General features: G+C 38.6%; 1 protein-coding gene across 1 annotated transcript; it reads left to right on the top strand.

Annotated features, from left to right (window-relative positions):
• Positions 1 to 244: 244 nt before the first annotated feature.
• On the top strand, positions 245 to 13,550 carry TMEM212 (transmembrane protein 212). Its single transcript, XM_025377935.1, is given in 5 exon segments — positions 245 to 403; positions 8,840 to 8,899; positions 10,392 to 10,410; positions 10,413 to 10,714; positions 13,509 to 13,550. Coding segments are annotated over 5 exon segments (582 nt in total).
• The last annotated feature ends 9,517 nt before the right edge of the window (positions 13,551 to 23,067 follow it).

The raw sequence follows: 23,067 nt of genomic DNA, 5'->3' as shown, positions 1-23,067 counted from the left end.
TTTTTTCTCTCTTTCTCTTAAATAAATTGTTATTAGAATTTATTGTGTCAAATTTATGCCAAGGATTATTTGAGTACATTTCATCTTTGGTAAAACAAATAGAATCTTGTTTCCAAGTAGATCAACAGTTCATATGTGTCGTGGCTACTGTCTCTAAGAAACTTCTATTTACTGAGGCCTGTCATACTCTCATGTTTTGGTAACAAAACATCTTTGAGACCAAGGCCCCCAGCCACCAAGGAAAATGAAGGGCCTCTACCAGGCTGCTGGCCGGATTCTCGTCACTCTGGGGAGCCTCAGTGTCTGCTCTGGAGTTATTGCTTTCTTGCCTGTCTTTTCTTACAAGCCTTGGTTCACGGGATGGAGTGTTCGGATTGCTTGTCCCATCTGGAATGGAGCTTTGGTATGAAAATAGTTTATGAAATGTATTGAGATAATAAAGGAAGGTGGGAGGGAAAGGGGAAACAGAAGAACATGTCCTTTTAAATTGTTCTAACAATACAAAGAAGTCAAAATTCCACAAAAAATCAGAATCCGCCTTGGAACATTGATTTCTATGAATTGCATTTTTTAAGTATAAAAATTGTCGTAATATTATTTTATCATGTATACATGTATATTATGTATCTTTAATGACATGCTGCTCAAGAAATTCTTAAAAAGTTATTTTAATCCTGTTATCTTGATATGCTAAGAAATTAGAATCTTTTGAAATTTGAATTTTGAATTTAGAAAAAAACATAAACCTTGAAACATAATTTTAAAATAGAGAACAAAGTAAAATAACTTTCAAACTAATGCTTTCATTGCAAACACTAAGATGTACATGGCCCCAAAATGTACAAACCCCAAATATTTGTTTTTCCACCTTTCTCTTGCATGCAACTGTTTGAACTAAAAATAGCTCAATAATTTTCAATTATTTGAAAATAACTCAAATAATTCAATAATTCAAGATGGACTTAACAATTCACTAGGAAAGTACGTGTGCCAAGTACAGTGTCTGACACTAAGTAGTAGTACTCCGTGTATGCTCATTGAATCATTGCACACATAAACGATTGGCCTGGTTCCTTAACTCTCCAACCGAAAAAAAAAAAAGCACATCTAGTCTTAGGAGTAACTGCCTTCCATGCTGGTATGATTTAAGACAAGTTACAGAGACGCACCTGTCCAACAAATCCTTCTCTCATTGATTCCTGTGATGCCTGACACCACTGGAGACTGGAGAATGCAATTTTGAAGCTTTTTGATCTTAAGGAGTCTTCTATTAAAATGTAGCGACTTGGCCGGGCATGGTGGCTCATGCCTGTAATCCCAGTACTTTAGGAAGCTGGGGGGGGGTGGATCACGAGGTCAGGAGTTCGAGACCAGCCTGACCAACATGGTGAAACCCCCTCTCTACTAAAAAATACAAAAATTAGCTGGGTGTGGTGGCACGCACCTGTAATCCCAGCTACTCAGGAGACTGAGGCAGGAGAATCACATGAACCTAGGAGGCAGAGGTTGCAGTGAGTGGAGATCACACCACTGCACTCTAGCCTGGGCGACAGAGCAAGACTCCGTCTCAAAACAAACAAACAAACAAAATGTAGTCACTCTTGTGTGAGAGAGTATCTTAAATCTTTAAAAAGTTAAAACTTTAACTAGGATACCACCTAAAAACTAGTCCTCAGGAAATATAAGTTTTAATCTACTTATTAGATATATATTTATGAATAGCCCACTATGTCCTTGAGTTACAATGAAGGATCCAACAAGGTCTTCATCTTAAAGAAACTTAGTCTAGTGGGGTTTGATGAATGTGTGCAGATAGATGGAGGCCAGTGGGATGATGGGAGAGAGGATGGAATGAGGAAAGCATAGGGTTATGTTTCTCTTTCTCTGTTTTTTTTCTTTTTCAATACATTCTTTTGCATCTATCACCCCAATCATGATCTTCCCTTCTTTTCTTCAACACCTGCCTGAAACCATAATTCATTCAAAGAAATATTTGTTAAAGTTCTACAGGAATGCAGAGATGGCAGTTACATTTATTGAAGCAGCTTCCAAAATTATTTTTGGTGACTCAGAGTCAGAAAAATATTGTAGGTGAGGACCCAGAATGTACATAAATACATCTACATTCTTCTCTCTAGATAAATAGATATGTATAGTAGATGTTTATAATAGACATCTATTATACATATATATGTATAGTAGATGTTTATATATCTGTAAAACAAAAGTTTCTCAAAATAGTACTTACCCTCTATGTGAAACATATTCTGATATTTTCTATTTCAAAGTCTAATTTCACAAAATTTAACAATATCATGATTAGAGTTCAACCCTACATTCTTTTGTTACAGCTCTTTGCCTATCCTTGCAGACTCTAACATAATACATTCAACAAATATTAGTGATTTTGATTAAGATTACAGATGATTGAATGTAATCATGTTCTAGGTCAAACATCTATTTTTACCAGTTAGGCCCAGAGAAATGATATGATATGTCTCCAGCACATAGTTAATTGGTGACTGACTAATTGGTGACTGACTATTTGATTTCAGAGGTGGCAGCATCAGGAAATGGAGTCAGAGATAAAGGATTTAGAGAAGCGGACCTGTTTTCAAGTCCTGACTTTGATGTTCTTGGTAGGAGGTCAAAAGCAGGACCCTCTGCCAGCCAGTTCCTCATTCCCTTTATCTGTAAAATGGGGAATTTTACAGATAAAAAGAGCCCACATGCAAAACTGTCTAACCCTAAGATGCACAATGAGAATGAACACAATTTAAACAAAGATTGTGTAATAAAGAGCTTTGCAATTTTAAAGCCCTCCTCAAATGCTAGTTAATACCACGCCTTTCATTTGTGCCTTCTCTGTGCTCAAGCCCTTTGTTCTTAATCCTGTGTCACCCGCCTCACTTTCCTATCCTATTCCCTCGTAACCTGCTGAGTTCTCCATCCTGTTAACTTCCTGGACTTCATCTCCTACCACTCTTCCCTTAGCTCACTTCTCTCCCATCACACTGGCTCCTTGCAGTTTTCAAACACGCCATGATGTGTTTCTGCCTCAGGACCTCCGCCTAAAGCCTCTTCCTGAACTTGGCTCACTCTCTAGCCTCCTTCAATTCTTGATTAATTCTTTATCAAACATCACTTTTTTTTACAACGGTTTGCTCCCGTTACACTGTTTGCAGTTGTAATTCCCTGACCCCAACGGGTGTTCCGAATCTCTGATACCCTGCTCTATTTTTTTCCCGTAGCACTTATTAGCATATAAGATACTATATAATTTTTTAAATTTATTGTTTGTGCATTCCCCTCTCCTCTAACAAATGTATATTGTAGAAGGGCAGGGATTGTTTTTTCTATAATGTTTACTGCCGTATGTGAAGAACTTGGAACAAAGGGAATTACATACTATGTGTTCAATAAATATTGTTCAATAAATATTGTTGAATGAGTGAATGACTCTCATGCCCTCCATTCCGTTGGTACAGAATTTCTTATACAGTTGCATACCAATTAGGTTGCAAGGACTAAAGGTCACGGTGGTGTTTATATTATACTAGGGCAGGAAAAAATCCTCATGCGAAGGAAAGTAATACAAATGCTCAGTATTTCAATAATGTCTAAATTTGGACCAACGTTATTTTTTTTTCCTAGTGAGTTTCCTACTGAACCATGGTTCTATCTGATCAGGGTGAACTTCAAATGGTCTCTGACTCATTCCACAACCTTCCTTACCAATCACTTCTTAACTTGCCTCCAAAGTATATCTTCCTCCAGTGACAAGATTTGTACATTTCAACCATATCGACATTTCCTTTTGCAGATGACTCCATATTTCCTTGGAGACTTGTAAGAGAGAGATTTTTGCATATGATACAGTACTTTGAATTTTTTCAAAGCCTTTCATTCAAGAGTCTCTAAGTACTTCATATAGATTGGTCCTCAGACTCCCTAGTTCCATTTTGACATTTATATGACAAGCAATTTTCCTAGAATTTTGGAGGTAGGTTATTTAAAGCATCAGCTGCTAGAAAGTATTCAGCGAGGAGATCATAGTACCTTAAGGAATGAGCTCTATTAATTCTAGAAAACATGGCTTGTAGAACAAGTTCTGATGAAAAGACTGGAGTACAATGAGTTTAAACACAGGCCCTGAGGACTGGAGAGCCCAGTGACTTGGCCAATGGCAAGCGCAGCACTGCACCCAGAGCCCTGCTTAGAGAAGGGAATTTGGGAGAAAGGTCACGCTAGACTTAGTTTTGCAGTCTTCCCCAACGGAAGTTCTGCCCCTTCCTCAACGGTTAGAGAAGGGGCTTGATTACATGACCATGCACGTCTGTTACAGCTTCCTACAGCTTCCACAGTTGCATGACTTCCAACTGCCTGATGGTGTCAAAGAAAAACCAGAGCTGGACAGTTAGTTAAAGCAATAAAAGCAAATTTTATTCAGGATTATTGCAATAGGGAAAAAGAGACATCAATATAGAACAAAGTTCAAGTCCAAATACAGCACAAGCAAATGGGAATTTATAGCTGAGAAGCAGGGTGAAAGTCAGTGGATGGAAAATTACTAACAGGAAATATCAGGGACAAGGGGGATTGTGGCTATACCGACCTAACAGTTTTCTTGCTGAAGACAGGCCAGGGTGATCAGACATCACTTTGGGGATCGGGGAGGAGGAGAAATCTAACTAGTTATAGAGGGTGATCAGTTATCAAGGCTAGGGGGTGTTCTTGCTAAACTGACTCAGCAGGGTTCTTGTGCTCAAACTGGAATTTACAAGGAAGTACACAGATGGGCCTAGGAGAAGGTTCAGGAACCTGACTACAGTTTGATCAAGCAAAGAATCTATGTCAATGGTCCATTTTTCCACTTAGATATCCAAAGCTGCTTTAAGGCCAGTTTGTCTAAAATCAAATTAATCATCTTGTCACCAAAACCATTTTTTTTCTTCTCCAACTTCCCTGTCATTGTCTTGGTAACTCAATTTCAAACACTGGAGTGATTTTGACTCAACCTGTTCCTCTAAACTAGCCCTTCTCAAACTAACATGCATACAAATCATTAGGAGATCTTGATGAAAAGCAGGTTCTAATTCAGCAGGTCTGGGGTGGGGCCTGAGAGTCTGCATGTCTAACAAGTTACTAGAGGATGCCCATGCTGCTGGTCCTAGGACCACACTGCAGGCAGCAATGCCCTAAAGCAGCCCAACATCAGCCCCATTCCAATCAGTTGCCATGTAACTTTAATTTTTCCTACAAGGCGTATCCCTATGCATTCCTTCTTTTTCCTTCTCACTGTATACCACCCTCCCCTCACCACTTCCCATCACTACTCAGATTTTATGCCTAGGTAACTTTGATAGTCAAACTGTGGGAATCTATCCATTAATGAATTATAAAATAAATCTATTGAGTAGCTAGCAGCATTTACAATAAATGCATAGAATAGAGTAGAATAGAATAGAATAGAATAGAATAGAATAGAATAGAATGGAATGGAATGCAGCGGAGTGGCGCGGCGTGGCGTGGAGTGTAGTGGAATGGAATGGAATGGAATAGATAGTATTAGAATGCATCACATTTTTTATATCTAACCAAAATAATATGTAACCCTCATTATGCATCATAAAAATATTTATAACTATGATGTGAAATGTATTAGTTATTGTGGCTAGAGCTGAAAAAATAAATCTGAAGACCAGGGTTCTACAGAGCCTTCTAGGCCTCCTTTTATTCCAATCTCGTGTGCACACAACTGGCTTATCTTTCTAAACCCCTTCAGTAGTCAGGCTACAGCTCCTTCAAAAAGCTTTCATGTTGCTTCATTGTCCCTAAACAACGTTCAGATGGGCTAGCCTGCATTGTGAGGTCCTCCTAACTCTGGTATTACCTGGCTTTCAATCCTCGTTTTCTACTCGTCTCTGCCAAGAATTGACCCTCCTTTCAGTGTGGACTCCTCACTCACTGCTCCCTAAGCATGACAGCCACTTCCCCACCTTTGCACACGCTGCTCCCACAGCCTAAGCTGCCCTCCCTCTGTCACCTCCCATTGAAATCACATCCATCCTTAAACCGACTTCAGATCCTATTTCTCCATGGTGCCTTCATCATCGACGTTTCCCTTGTAAGCGATACCTTATCCCTGAGCTCTTCTCATGTAGAAAACATTCATCCTTCTTGCCTAGTGTTGTAGCCATTCTCTTATGTGCACTATTTTTACACCCAAACTGTAAATTCCAGTGACAGTCAAAACTACTATTTGTACAATTACTATTTCGGGATCTTGCTCATCTTATTTAGCCTTTCTGTGCCTCATTTTAAAAGTGGGAGGATATCTACATGATAAGGTCATTGTGAGGATTAAATGAGTTAGCATGTGTGACGTGTTCAACATATATTAAACACTCACTCAATACATGTAAACATTTATTATTACTTTATCAGCATAGTACCTAGCAAATTGCTTGTTTGCAGTAGACTCGTAACAGATGCTTGTAAGTGAACAAATTATCCCATATTGATATGATACCTCTAAAAGTTTCTATTTCTATTGTGAGGGCTCCCTGATTCCTTCAATTCATCTACTTCTGGGAACTTAGGCAATTGCCTCTACTTAGGCAATTTAAAGATTTAGTGGGAGAGTTCATAATTATCATGCAATCAAAGTGTTAGCAGCAATTGTTGCAAAACCCAACTGATACCTCTGGATGTGCCCAGAAAGCAAGGCAGCAGCATGTCAAGGAGAGCTGAGGGAGGCGAGTGCAGGATGGAGGCCCTCTCTTCTTTCCGCACTCACTGCTGGGCACAGCCTCCACTCTCCCCTTCCTCACAACCTGGCCTCCTCTTCAGCCAACTATTCCCCTTCAGACTCTCCCTCTCTCACATTTTCTCTTCCCCTTGACTTGTCCTGCCTACCCTCAAATCTCTTCCTTTTTCATTCTTTTCTCCTCTGTATCTAAAAATGTAATTTTCAAAAAGAAATGGAAGAAAGAAAAGGGGAAATCTGTGCATCTTGGGGAAAATAGCTCTATTCTATCTCCCACGTCTGGCGGGGAGCACCAATAAAGATGGGTGCGCTAACCTCTTGAGCCACCTTTCCATTTGCAGGGTAGATTTAACAAGTTACTGAAGGCATTCATACTCAGCCTACTCCATGAAAGATCTTTTTCAAAGTTTAATGTAAACAAAGCAAAATTCAAGCTGGCAGCTACAAAAATAACAGGCAACTGAAATTCTGCAGTATTTTTCAACTTTTTGAAAGGAAAGAAACAGCTCATGCCAAAGTAGTTAAGGCAACCTGGAATCTCAGCATCTGATACTGTCAGCTATCTACTCAGAGTTAAACCAGCAGAGGGGCATGAGCCTGTCTCCCTTGCTTATCTGGCTTCAGTGTTTCTCTGTCTTACAGAGCAGTGATGTGTCAATTGAGGGCCATGCTTCCCAAAGCAGAGAAAGCCCCAGGCTTACCCCACAGCACCGGTGTTACAGTTGCTCTTAATAATTCTTTTGTTTTCTTGTACTATTTATGCTGGCTCACCCTCCATAGGGTCCCTTGGAAACTTTCCTCTTGCAGAATCAAGCCAGGAACCTCTTTTGACTACAGATGGTTCTGTTTTTATCCCTGGGAATTTTATGGTATGGCGATGCCAAGTCTGGAATTGTAGGCTCAGCTACATGAGAAGTGTGTGTGTGTGTGTGTGTGTGTGTGTGTGTGTGTGTTTCCCTGTCTCTCAAATTCTCTAAATCCAACATTCAAAATAAAATATGCCAGGAAAATGAAAAAGCTAAGTCTCAAAACAGTAAATATGCCAGATCCAGCTGCTACAAAAGCAGCATACCACAAAACCATGTTGGTAAAAATGCTGATTTTTTTTTCCTCCTTAACTTTGTAGATTGTGTACATATAGTCATGCTTATTTCTCTGTCAAAAGCTAACTTGTACTATATTTGGAGCTGTCCATATTCTATATCTTATTTTAGGCACATCTCTTCCTCTTTCTCTCTCAACCTCAAAAGAGTCATTAACCAAGAAAAAATGATACACAGGATTAAGAATCAGTTATTTCCAGTCTCAGTGACCACAAAGGTCTCCTCCATGAGACCTGTTGCTGAATCAAAGAGCCCAGGAATATTTTTTTTCCATTATCTACTGCTAAATTCTGGTGACACTATTCCCTCTTTTGTTTAACTATTTTCATTCCACACTTTGGGCCTTTTTCCTTCAACAGAGACTATAAAGAAAAACTCTCTTTTGAAAGGCTGGACACCACTGTACCCAGAACAATAAATGCCACATCATGCATTCATTCTAATGATAATCTTTGTTATTTGAGAAAAGGGGATCGTATATTTGGATCCTACCAGCAGGCTGAGGCTGTGGAATCTCAAAAGAAAGCAAATAGCAAAAGAGCAAGTCGCTTCAGGGTTTTGTGACAAGTTTCCATTCTGGTTCCTTCCATTTACAGTTTCATCAGTTTGTGTGAAAGGTGAACAAAAGACAATTAATCAAATAAAACATATGGCAAGTGTTATAAAACCAAACCATTATCGTGGTGACACCTTACAGTAGTGGAGGGGGTGATTCTGATGGCAAAGGCAACATAGAGAATCAAAAAATGAGCTTGTATGAATCATGTCTTTATGACACTAAAGGCTTACTTTCCTCATCATCACAGTTTTTTTCCATGGATGAGGAGGAAATCAGAGCCATCAATCCACTGAGTCGTTTGCTGTTCCTTCAAGTTCGTGATGAAGTTGTCAAACTGTGAGACAGATTGAATTCTTTCCAGAGGCACCTTCTGTGGTGGATGTTTATTTTTGCATTTTCTTGTCGCAGGCCATCACAACTGGTGTGCTTCTACTGTTGGCTTACAGAGAGTGGACCCAGAGGTACCTGGTAAATATACAGATGCCAAGTAGGATGGTAGAGTGGCTTTGAAAGTCAAATCACTATTAAGTTCAGGATGGAACATAAAAAAAATGACATCCAATTAGAATTGAATTTGGTCTAATAGATGCCATGCTACAATGGATTTCAGTAATAAACTCTGTTTTAAATGAATTTTTTTTTTTTTGGAGACGGAGTTTTACTCTGTCACCCAGGCTGGAGTGCAGTAGCATGATCTCGGCTCACTACAACCTCCGCCTCCCAGGTTCAAGTGATTCTCCTGCCTCAGCCTCCCAAGTAGCTGGGACTACAGGTGCACACCACCATGCCCAGCTAATTTTTATATTTCCAGTACAGACAGGCTTTCGCCATGTTGGCCAGGCTGGTCTTGAACTCCTGACCTCAGATGATCCACCCACCTCAGTCTCCCAAAGTGCTGGGATTACAGGCATTAGCCACTGCGCCCAGCCCTGAATAATTTTTATCTGATCCCTGCTCCAAATATTTTCTACACGTTCCTGTGATGATTATTGTATTTGGGGAGGATGGAGCCAGTGCTAGTGCTCCTAAATTTCATTTTGAAGAAATGGATCTATAGGTTTCTCTGCTTTTAGTAATATATTTTTAATTCTCAACTCCTTAATCTGAGGTCTCTTTCCAATCTTCTTGGTACCTCTCCTTCTAAAAAAGGATGAAAAGTCTATGCTATCTTGCATTTCAACTGCATAAAACCAGATAATCCCATGATACAGAAAGACTACATTATCTGATTATAGATTTTATTGCAATGGTTAATGCAGGGCTTCTCAAACTTAAATGTATATGTAAATCAACTAGAGATCTGGTTAAAATGCAGATTCTGATTCAGTAGATCTGGGTGAGGCCTGAGATTCTGCATGTCTGCCAGGCTCCCAGGGGATGTCAGTGCTACTGGATGGACCACATCCTGAGTAGCTGAATAGCAAGAACCTTGAGCAGGGATTTTGTTCACTCATCTTTGTTTTTCCCAACCCAGACTAGTTGCCTCCATGTGATGGGAAATATATAAATAAATGTTTGTTGAATTGAACTAATTTAAATTTTGCCCCAGTTGGCTGATATATTATTCTCCTGTGGTTTAGATTGAAAATGAAGGACTGCAGGAGGGAGAGCATCAGGAAGAATAGCTAATGGGTGCTGGGCTTCATACCTACGTGATAGGTTGATCTGTGCAGCAAATCACTGTGGCACACATTAACCTGTGTAACAAACCTGCACATCCTGCACATGTATCCTGGTACTTAAAATAAAAAGTTAAAAAAAAAAAGAAAAGAAAATGAAAATACAAGGGACATATTCAAGGGAAAATGAAAATATAAAGAGAAGGTCATGATCGATTTCTCCCTCATTTTCCAATAGGAGAGATTCATAGCCAGCATCTCTTTTTTTTTCTTCATATTGCTAAGAAGGTTTTGAAATATTTTGTCTCCACAGTAACAATTTATTCTTGCTTTATTTTCAGTGGGAAGCTACTTTCACCTTTGGATTCTGAGCATTATGGAATGTCCACTCCATTTTGCAGTAGCCTTGGAATCTGATCTCCTGGGCCCATATTGCTTCTATTCATTTTCAGGGATTGCAGGGACTAATTACCTTGGATATGCAGTTACCTTTCCTTATCCATATGCAAAATTCCCATTAGCCTATGTGGACATACCACACTACGAAGAGTACCACCTGACACTTCAAGCCCTCGACCTGTGCCTAAGCTTTACCCTGCTCTGTACATCCTTGACAGTGTTCATCAAACTTTCTGCAAGACTTATCCAGAATGGACACATAAACTTAAGTTTCAACAAAGGGGGAGCAGGTTCTTGTTCCACCCTGTACGCTAAAATGGAAAGTTTGATATGTGAATAGTTGATATTTCTCTGTTATTTAGCACTGCATCCTATATGCTCTTGATATGCAGGTCTGGCACATAATAGGTACTGAACAATTGTTTTTGAATTAATAAATGGAAATATCTTGACATTATAACTGAAGTTATGGCTGTAGGTAGCACCAGCCAATTTTTATGCCAATCCAAAATTTTGAAAATTGTTCATAGTAACAAGACAAGGGTGCCCACTCTCACTACTTCTATTCAACTAGTACCGGAAGTCCTAGCCAGAGCAATTAGGCAAGAAAAAGAAATTTTAAAAATCCAAATCATAAAGAAAAAAGCAAAATTGACTGTGTTTGCAGATGACATGACCTTATATATAGATACCCTAATGATTCCATTTAAAAAATGTTAGAAAGGATACATTCATTAAAGCTGCAGGATGCAAGTTCAACATACAAAAACCAGCTATGTTTCTATACATTAACAACAAACAATCCTATTTACAGCAGCATCAAAAAGAATAAAATATTTAAGATAAATTTAAGCAAGAATGTGAAAGATCTGTATACTAAGAACTATAAAATATTAATGAAAGAAATTGAACACACAACTAAATAAAAAGGTATCCTATAATCATAAATCAGGAGATTTAATGTTGTTAAAATGTCCATTCTACCCAAAGCAATCTATAGACTCAGGGCAATTCCTATCAAAAGTTCAATGGCATTTTTCACAGAAATAGAACACATAATCCTAAATGTGCATAGATCTACAAAAGACCACACATAGCCAAAGCAATCTTGAGAAAGAATAGAGCTGGAGACATCACAGTTTGATTTTAGACTATATTACAAAGCTATAGCAATCAAAACAGTATGGTACTAGCATAAAAACACAATAGACCAATGAAACAGGACATAGAGCTCAGAAATAAACCCACATATGAATTTTTGTCCTAAAATAAAATGGCCTTGTTCAAGAAAGAGGGATATTTAGGACAAAACAGAAAGTCTAAGCATGTTGTGAATGGTCTATGTAAGTCATAATAAGTTTAGTAAAAAAATATTTTTTTAAAAAGGGATTGTATAATTCAGTTGGCTATGATTAAGAAGAAACTTTCTAGAGATGGGTCTTTAATATTAAAAAATACACTAATACAAAACTAATTAGTTAAAACAAGATTTTATTACAAATATTGACTTATTTTTAATGCAAGAAGTTTTTAATTTTTAAATTCTATGACCTATCTGACATTCTTCAGATTGACATCTCAAAAATTCAACTCTTTCTTTTAGAAAAGGTCTTGGATAATAGCTCTCTCCTTCACCTTTTGTTGGCTCCTGTAACTTCTATTAATTATCTAAAGTAGGAACGGGAATTGTTTTTTAAACAAGCAAATAAAATGTCCTTTGGGGCTGTGCATGGTAGTTCATGCCTGTAATCCTAGCACTTTAGGAGGCTGATACAGGTGGGTCACTTGAGGTCAGGAGTTCAAAACCAGCCTGGCAAACATGGTGAAACCCCGTCTCTACTAAAAACACACAAAAAAATTAGCCAGTCATTTCCATTTATTAATTTAAAAAAATTATTGAGTACCTATTATGTGGCAGACCTGGATATCAAGAGCATATAGGATACAGTGGTAATCAAGTGGCTTTTTAAAAGTTACTTGATTAGAACTCTCTCATGCAGTTTGGTAGTGAAATATCACTTCCACATGACACATATAAAGATATAGATATAATAGATATGCAAAATAAAAGTGCCCGTTGGACTGGTAGAAGTTAGCTCAGATGTCATTTAATTCCCATAACCTTGGTAATCTGTGATAAAATTAATTTGGTAAATTTAATCTCAAAACTCTCTCCAGTAATTTAAAATCTTAAAGTCATGTTAAACCCTTGGTTTTTATTTTCACTGGAAATTTGGATTATTAATTTTAAAATAATAGGAGCATAAAATATGTTTTTGGTACAGTTTATAAAACACAAAGATGTTGATTTTGCTTAAAAAAAGGAAAATAGTTTTTTCCTCTAGTTAAAAACTATTTAATGATTGCTTTAAAATGAAGTAAAAATTATACAAATAAAACTAAACAAAAGGAGCAATTAAGCCAGGGCAACAAAAGCTAACTCTGAGCCCTGTGATTACCAAAAAAAGAAAAAAAAGTCAATATGGGGGAAGGGTAAAATCAAGTAACCATTAAAAAGCAGAATATATAATATAAGAGAATTGTTCCATTTCATAGATTGGTATTATCGACTTCTTAAAAAATCTTTACTATAGTGAATTGTAAAAATAACCACTTTAAGGACAAAATTCTTAAATTTAAATGCCACAGGATTTAAGAGCTTGTTTGGGTTCATGCAAGACTAATAGCTCACTACTGATCACTAATAAGTATATGTAATCCAAATGTATAGGAGGTTATTTCTAAGAGAACAATCAGCCTAGTAAACTGGATAAGTGACACTGTAAGAGCTGCTTGCCCTGAGAAGAGGACTGCCCAACTCTCCCTATAAAATACCAAGTGATCCACCTCAGATGAAACAGTTAATATGCTTCATATGCAAGCCACATTGGACTGGCTTTATGATGACTGGGATATCCTCCCAGCAAGTACACCCATTAGCCAGGTCATAGTAAATTTGGGGGCTAAGTGGACCCCTTTTACATGGGTGCCCCTCCCACAGAATCACAGGACTGTTTCAGAAGCCTTATCAAATTTGCTGTCCCTCATATGTCTTACAGATGCAACTCCCTGCTGGGAACACAAACCCTTTTTCACCATGAAAGGTAAAATGGTATGGGGGTAGAAAAGGCCTGGGACCAGGACATAAAAGCATACAGATTAATATAATTATAAAATTTAAGATGTTTAAACAAGCTTTAAGTAAGGTAGTTGAACTCCTTTACCTAAATGTCTTATTAAAACGGATACTGCATCTGACTGGGATGTTTCCCCTTTCTAGTACTATGAAGCTGAAGGCATGTAAATCTTCTCTTTTAGGAAATGTTAGTTAAACATGCTAAATGGGAGCTAGTAAAATCACCTAAGCCCACAAAGTATAGGGTAGTAGCTGGAGTGCTAGTCCAGATGAATTACTCACTGCATATCCCTTTGTGTGGAGCATTCATTGGGGCTGATGGCAAAAGACTGTGAGTATTTTTCAATAACAACAACTGAACTTGAGAATTTCCACTTGATGGAACATTTATTGCCTTGCTATAGAATATTAACTGAAGCTACCCCTATGCTAATGGAAAAATGGTACCCAAAAGAGTTCCGTGATTAAAAAAAAATGTTTTACATAAAACAAAAATTCACACATATGCAATCAAGTAATATTTGACAAGGATGTCAGGAATGCACAATGAGGAAATGATAGCCTTTGTAATAAATGGTGTTAGGAAAATTGGATATCTACATGCAAAAGAATGAACTTGGACCCCGATTTAGGCCAGTCACAGAAATTAACTTAAAATGGATTAAAGACTTAAATGTAAGACCTAAAGCTGTAAAACTACTGAAAGAAAACATAGGGATAAAGCTCCATGACATTTGTCTTAGCAATGCTTTTTTTGGATATGACATGAAAAGCACACGCTACCAAAGCAGAAATAAACAGTGGGACTACATCAAACTAAAAAGCTTCTGCACAGCAAATAAAACATTCAACAAAATGAAAAAGCAGCTTACAGAATGGGAGAAAACATTTTCAAACCATATACACAAGGGATTAATATCCAAAATATATAAGGAACTCATACAACTCAATAGCAAGAAATAAATAATCTGATTTTAAAATGGGCAAATGACCTGCATAGACATTTTTCCAAAGAAGACATGCAGGTGGCCAACAGGTACATGAAAAGGTGTTGAGAAGCTCTTTAACATTACCAATTATTAGGGAAATGCAAATCAAAACCACAATGCAATATCACTTCACACCTGTTAAAATGACTATTATCAACAGGGTAAGAGATAACAAGTGTTGGTGAGGATGCAGAGAAAAGGGAATCCTTGTGCACCATTGGTGGGAATATAAATTGGCATAGCCCTTAAAACAGTATGGAGGTACTGCCCAAGGTAATTTATAGATTCAATTCCACCCCCATGAAGCTATCAATGACTTTCTTCACAGAATTGGAAAAAACTAAAGTTCATATGGAACCAAAAAAGAGCCCACATAGCCAAGACAATCCTAAGCAAAAAGAACAAAGCTGGAGGCATCACGCTACCTGACTTCAAACTATACTCAAGGCTACAGTAACCAAAACATGGCACTGGTACCAAAATAGATATATAGACCAATGCAGCAGAAGACAGACCTCAGAAATAACACCACACATCTACAACCATCTGATCTTTGACAAACCTGACAAAAACAAGGAATGCGGAAAGGATTCCTTATTTAATAAATGGTGCTGGGAAAACTGGCTAGCCATATGTAGAAAGCTGAAACTGGATCCCTTCCTTACACCTTATACAAAAATTAACTCAAGATGGATTAAAGACTTAAATGTAAGAGATAAAACCATAAAAACCCTAGAAGAAAACCTAGGCAATACCATTCAGGATGTAGGCATGGGCAAAGACTTCATAAGTAAAACACCAAAAACAATGGCAACAAAAGCCAAAATAGACAAATGGGATCTAATTAAACTAAAGAGCTTCTGCATGGCAAAAGAAACTAACATCAGAGTGAACAGGAAACCTACAGAATGGGAGAAATTTTTTTCAATCTACCCATCTGACAAAGGGCTAATATCCAGAATCTACAAAGAACTTAAACAAATTTACAAGAAAAAAACATAAACACCATCAAAAAGTGGGCAAGGGATGTGAATAGACACTTCTTAAAGGAAGACATTTATGCAGCCAACAGACACATGAAAAAATGTTCATCATCACCGGTCATCAGAGAAATGCAAATCAAAACCACAGTTAGATACCATCTCACACCAGTTAGAATGGCAATCATTACAAAGTCAGGAAACAACAGGTGCTGGAGAGGATGTGGAGAAATAGGAATGCTTTTACACTGTTGGTGGGAGTATAAATTAGTTCAACCATTGTGGAAGACAGTGTGGTGATTCCTCAAGGATCTAGAACTAGAAATACCATTTGACCCAGTGATCCCACTACTGGGTATATACCCAAAGGACTGTAAATCATGCAACTATAAAGACACTTGCACACGTAGGTTTATTGCGACACTATTCACAATAGCAAAGACTTGGAACCAACCCAAATATCCATAAATGATAGACTGGATTAAGAAAATGTGGCACGTATACACCATGGAATACTATGCAGCCATTAAAAAGGATGAGTTCATGTCCTTTGCAGGGACATGGATGAAGCTGGAAACCATCATTCTCAGCAAACTATCACAAGGACAGAAAACCAAACACCGCATGTTCTCACTCATAGGTGGGAATAGAACAATGAAAACACTTGGACACAGGAAGGGGAACATCACACACTGGGGCCTTTCAGTGGGTGGGGGGCTGGGGAAGGGATAGCATTGGGCGAAATACCTAATGTAGATGATGAGTTGATGGGTGCGGCAAACCAACATGGTACATGTTACCTATGTAACAAATCTGCACGTTGTGCACATGTACCCTAGAACTTAAAGTATAATAATAAAAAGAAAACAGTATGGAGGCTCCTCCAAAAATTAAAAATAGAAATACTTCATATCCAGCAATGCTACTTCTGGGTATATAATTGAGGAAAACAAAAACATATCCCAAGGAGGTATCTGCACTCTCATGTTCACTGCAGCATTATCCACAATAGACAAGACATGGAGACAATCCAAGTGTTCATCCACAGATGAACAGATAAATAAAATACACACAATGAAATACTACTCAGCCTTAAAAACCTGAGGAAATCATGCCATCTGCAACAACATGGATGAAACTTGAGGGGATTATGCTAAGTGAAATAAGTGAGATGGAGAAAGATAAATACTTTGTTATCTCACTTATACGTGGAATCTTAAACAGTCAAACTCATAGAAACAGAGAGTGGTATGGTTGTTGCCAAGTGCTGAGGGGTGAAGGAAATGGATAGAAATTGGTCAATAGGTACAAATTTTCTGTTATAAGTTGAGTAAGTTCTAGGGATCTAATGTACAGCATGATGACTATTTAACAACAATGTATTGTACAGTTGAAATTTGCTAAGAGAGTAGATCTAAAATGTTCTCACCACACAACCACAAAAGGTAAATATGTGAGGTCTTGGATGTGTTAACTGACTTGATTGTGATAAATATTTCACGTTTCTCATATATACACTTATAATTTGTATAACATTATTTGTCAATTATACCTCAATAAAGCTGGAATAAAATAAAATACATTTTTTAAATAAAGTGATAAGAAACACTGAACTTTTTATGAACAATGAATCTGCATCCCTTTATCTGATTCTAAGTTTAAGAGGTCATGAAAATATAGTATTTTTTCCCCCTGGGAAAACATATGCTAAGATAAGCCAACTTTATATTCTTTTTTTCTTTCTTTCTTTTTTTTTTTTTTTTTTTGAGACCGGGTCTTGCTCTGTCATTAAGTCTGGATGGAGTGCAATGGCACGATCTCAGCTCACTGCAACTTTTGCCTCTTGTGCTCAAGTGATCCTCCCACCTCAGCCTCCTGAGTAGCTGAGACCACAGGTGTGAGCCATCATGTCCAACTAATTTTTTTTATCTTTTGTAGAGACAAGTTTTCACCATGTTGCTCAGGCTGGTCTCAAACTCCTGGGCTCAAGTCATCTGCCTGCTCCAGCCTCCCAGACCATTGGGATTGCAGGCATGAGCCACCTCATCAGGTCAAACCTTGAATTTTAACCCTAAACATCTGCATGATGCTTTGCAATGTTATTTTGCAGTTTACAATATAGGATTGAATTTGACAATTTGCTTTATTTTATCTAATTAAATTTTACACATTAAAAAGTACTAATAGAGACAAAGACTAAGAACTTTTTGAGGAAATTGATGTAATAATATCCTTAATATTTTAATACAGATACCTTAATTTGGCTTCTAACCCATAATTCAGATGCTCTGTGGCTTGAAAATGCATAGAAGAAATTCTCCCAGTGTTTCCATTCCTACCCCAACAAAGAGGTTGAGGTACCCCAACATCAAGTCCAGCTTTCTAACTTTTTCCAGAAGAGCTAATAATACCACTAATGACACGATAATAACAGAGTGCTTACTATGTGTCAGTGTACTTCCCTACTTTACGGACAGAATACTGAGGCTAAAGAGTTTATATATCTTGCCCAAGGACACATAGCTAGAGTAAGAGGGCTAGATTTAGAACCAGAACCATTTCTCCTAATAGAGCCAGCTTCATCTTGGCCCTCCTCAACACTGGCTTCGCAAACATTCCCCCTCTGCTTGTTTGTTAAAGTGCATGACCCTGGCCTCCAGGAGGGTTGGAGTAGGGCCTCTGGGAGAAGAGCAAAAGTGACCTGATTCTAAACTCCTACAGCCGATGCTGATCCTTCCCGGGTGGAACAGCTTCCCTTTGGAAAGAGATACTTCCCACTGCAAACTCTCATGCTGGCTTTACGATTTAGATTAGTATCATATTAGGGTCAAATGAATTTGAGTAGTGTTAGCCAATCTTTTTTTCAGGTTGATCCTATCCACTCCAACCAGCAAAGCTGGAATACAAGAATTTGGCACTCTTGATGCCTTTTGTGGTCAGTTCTGTCCTCTTCAACTTCTATGCAAGTCTGCAAAGGAAATCCTGTGCGTTCTTAGGAACAGAGTTGATTTTACAAGGAGACCTGCCAAGAGTTGAGGGAAGCAAACCAAAATCACCTCCCCCACTGTACTGCCAAGGCATCTGGAAGTTTAGTATTTGAGATTTCTTCCTTGTGGCAAACGTCCACACTTTCTGGAGCCCTTTGCTAAAAGAAATGCATGCCTAGGAGCACCACACACTGAAGTGCTGGCAGTCACGACCCCTCAACATGGGCCATTCATCAGACATCTGGCTGTCACCTTAGGCATAACACAGAGGTTTAATGTGGGACGGAGGGCAGGGAGAAAGGGAAAAAATAAATGAGGAGCTTGGTAAGTCACCTCCATGAAGATTCAACAGTGAGGCCACCTGAAGTGCCTGGGGAGAGAGAAATTAATTGAAAACAGAAATGAGCTGGGTTCAAAAGCAAGGTTCTTCAGCTTTAGAGTTTAGCCTTTCCCATCTTGCTCAGGACACAACTTCTTGGTGTGTGTCTTCTCAGCTGGGTATAGGGCCAACACAACTATAACTCATTTGTTAGAGTAGACCAGTGATGTCAAAATCACACAGGGTTCTTGTGAAGTCAGATTTCTGGGTGCCATCTGACCCCTATTGTGTCAGAAACTCTGGAGTTGGAGGCACAGAATATTGATTTTTAACACATACCCCAAGAAATCTGATGGCCAGTGAAGTTTAAGAATCACATTGTATTTTATAAAAGATTCTCCTCCTAGCACAAGACTCTCTTAGTGTCACTTCTTGACAGTCTCAGTTTCCCCATCTGCATAAAATGCAACACTAATTTGGATGAGAATTCTAGATAAATTTAATAAGCAGTATTTCCTTGGTGAGTGGTTTTGGATGACTTGACACCACTTGATATATAATGGCGGCAGATCGTGTTTCATTAGCGAGGATGCATGACTGACATAATAGGACACAATGTTCTGTATTATTAAATACACCACTGCGCCAAGCCCATTAGGCGCACACACAGCCTGAGCGCTGCTACCACATAGAAATCTCTGCTATATTAGGCACGATTTCTAGCAGTAAAATAAGTATATTGTTTACTAAAATTTCAGAAAATGCACAACTCTCTTAAAAGGAAAAGCAGATACTTTGTCCAAACACAGAATTCTACATAATGATTGTATATTTCATTTGCCCCCGTACAGTTCTGTTGTTAGATTCCCCACATGCAGAAAGTGATAAGCAATATTCTAAACATTTCATTAGAAATTATAATATAAAGTATGTTACTACCGATTCACACTTCTTTTTTCTTATATAAGCAAAACATTGACAACGCTTTAAAAAGCTGCACTTTTAAGTGTCACCCTAAAAATTAGCATTTTTAATGTAAATGTGCATATCAGAAAATTCAAGAGTCATGAAAGCTTGTAAACAAAAGTGATGGTTTACAAAAAAGATTTGGAAAAGTGGTCGTTTTGTATTTGTATTGTCATGAACTGTGGAACAAAGTCAACCATTGTTTTTAAGATCCATATGTAACAATCAATATTATAATGAAAAATATTCACTTCTAAGAGTTTTTTTTCTATATGTTCAAAAATATGTTTTCAGAAATGAATCAAGCACCCCCTAAGGAACCACCACATCCATTATTTCTTTCCTCCCTGTGTTGCCTTGTTTCGGCAGAATCCAGGTCATCGTGTTAAAGTTCACACAGTGAAGGTGTATGAATGTTCCGTCAATTGGTACCCAACCACGACCACAGTGAGAAGTGCTTGAAAGAGGCATGAAAGGTTTAATGACTTTGATAAACACAAAGGGGCGTGTGAGTCCTTGCGACTGGCCAGGGCCTCACAGGAAGGGGTGGGGGCTGAGAAAGGAATAACAGCCACCTGCTCAGAAGGCTCCATGCAGAATGTTGAAGTGACTCTGTCGGCTCCAAGACCCAGCATAGGGGTCAAACACGCATAACACAGAGTTTAAGTCGAGAAACGAAAATGCAAAACAACCATAGCCGGAATTGTCTACATTCTTGGTCCAATAAGTAATAAAGTGATGGGAAAGGAAAGAATTGGGACGCCAGACATACTGCAGCTGTCCCCTGCGGCTACTCAGCCCCTCCTCCACAGAATGGAATGGCCCTGTTTGTTTTCCTTTCATTATTCGGTGTTGTGTTTTGTGTCATTTTTAATGAAAGGGGGAAAGAAAATATTTCCTTCTTGTCATGTGATACAGTGGTTTTACTTTTTTCAATGAATTGAGAAATATTTGCTTCACATAAGAGATGTGGTTAAACCTTGAAATGCAATCCCAAAACATACGGAGGCAGAATATTTGTCAGTGGAGGACCCTCTGGCATCCGACAGAAGAAAAATGAGCAGCATCATGCTGGCCCCAAATCTTCCAAAGGACTTACACTGGATCATTGCAATATGAATATGCTCTGAAATGAATTCATCTATAATTCTCACCCTAAAGGTCTGGGGCCTCAGGTTCGGCTATAGTGAGATCTTTCTGATGCTCCTGGAACTAATCCCCCTTGTGTAGATCCAATTAGAACTCATGCAGGACCACAGAACAATAATAACTCATTGTATTTCTTTGTCACAAATTGTGTTAGGAAGTCTCCTCACATTGGTCAGTAGAGAAATCAGAACCTGGAAAAAGAATCAATCACAATGTACGGCATTACTACTTCTGTTTCTCTAGTGTAATAACAGTGACATAAAACTGGGTAATAGAGGAAGAATTGTAGGTGTCATTTATTGGGCAGCTACTGTTTGTCAGGTGCTGTACCTCTTTTATTCCTCACATCACTCCAAAGTTCACGATGCCCATTTCACAGATGAGGACACTGAGACAGCCATGTAGAACTAAGAATTCAGTCTCAGGTCTCACAAAGTCTGGGGTGCAGGCTCCCAGCCGCCGCACTGTGTCACCTCCTTTAGGTGGTATATCAGCAGTCCCGTGTGAGTCCCACCTACTGATCTGGCATCTCATACTTCTCTTGGAAAATCTTTCTTACATTGCTCACAAACAAAAACTAACATTCATATTTTAGAAATGAAGGCTATTTTTCCAGGATATTTGCATTTCATTTAATCACTGGGACCACACCAAGGGTGATAGCAACTTGCCCAGAGAGGAAATGAGACTGAAGTGTTTATTATAATGTATTACAGTAAGTTTGATATTTTGTCACAGAGGGAGTGGTAGGTGGGGAGGGGTCAGGATCCTGAGAACTGCTTTTTGTGGTTTTTACTTTATAAATTATTATGAGACTCAACATATTTTCCTCTTGACATGCAGTCAATCTTTTAATATAACATATTCTAGTGGGTTTTTTTCTTTGCTTCCCCATCTTAATCTAAAATGTTATTATTAATATTTTTTTTTGAGACAGAGTCTCACTCTGTCACCGAGGCTGGAGTGCAGTGGCACCATCTCAGCTCACTGCAACCTCCGCCTCCTGCGTTCAAGCGATTCTCCTACCTCAGCCTCCCGAGTAGCTGGAATTACAGGTGCACACCATCATGCCCAACTAATTTTTGTATTTTTAGTAGAGATGGGGTTTCACCATGTTGGCCAGGCTGGTCTCGAACTTCTGACCTCAGGTGATCCGCCCACCTCGGCCTCCCAAAGGGCTGGGATTACAGGCGTGAACCACTAAGCCTGGCCATAAGTTTGTTTTTGAATAGATATTAAATACAACATATTTAAACAAATGAGAAATATATTTGAAACAAAAAGTGTTTGTTTTATAAAAAGCAGAAACTTGAGTAAAAAGCAGAAGTCTCCATTTTCTATAACCATGAAAGAATGCAGAGAAAACGGCATGTATATTGAGCAATAGATCTGAATGATTACAATGGTGCTAATATGTGAATACAATACCATTTAGAATGTAACAATGTTGGTTTGATACTGTAAGTTTTACTAATTAAAGAGGAGAAGACTTGAGGCCTATGGCTGGATGCCTGGGTTTTCCCATAGGAAAGAAGAGAGAGAAACAGAGGAAGTAATTAGGGTGAAAACAATGGAGGGGTGTGGGGTGAGGAATGACACAATGACACTTCCCCTCCCAGACTGGCCGGAGAAGCCAGAAGGGACTATGTAGAAGCTGGCAGCTGCCCAAATCAAGTATCGGGGACTTGAGCTTCCTCATCTCTCAGACCCCAAACAACCTCCAAGGACCTTTCCAGATCTATCCTAATCTGTGACTTTGAAATGAAACTTCATTCCATTTGAGTAGATTAGCATCAAGGAGGAACTACATAAAGCAAGTGAAAAAGACAATTTTTTTTTTTTTTTTTTTTGAGACGGAGTCTTGCTCTGTCACCCAGGCTGGAGTGCAGTGGCCGGATCTTAGCTCACTGCAAGCTCCGCCTCCCGGGTTTACGCCATTCTCCTGCCTCAGCCTCCCGAGTAGCTGGGACTACAGGCGCCCGCCACCTCGCCCAGCTAGTTTTTTGTATTTTTTAGTAGAGACGGGGTTTCGGGGTTAGCCAGGATGGTCTCGATCTCCTGACCTTGTGATCCGCCCGTCTTGGCCTCCCAA

Source organism: Theropithecus gelada, chromosome 2, assembly GCF_003255815.1.
Source record: "Theropithecus gelada isolate Dixy chromosome 2, Tgel_1.0, whole genome shotgun sequence".
Taxonomy (NCBI): Eukaryota; Metazoa; Chordata; class Mammalia; order Primates; family Cercopithecidae; genus Theropithecus; species Theropithecus gelada.
The sequence above is the reverse complement of the archived record's forward strand: the minus strand, read 5'-3'. Positions and strand labels throughout refer to the sequence as shown.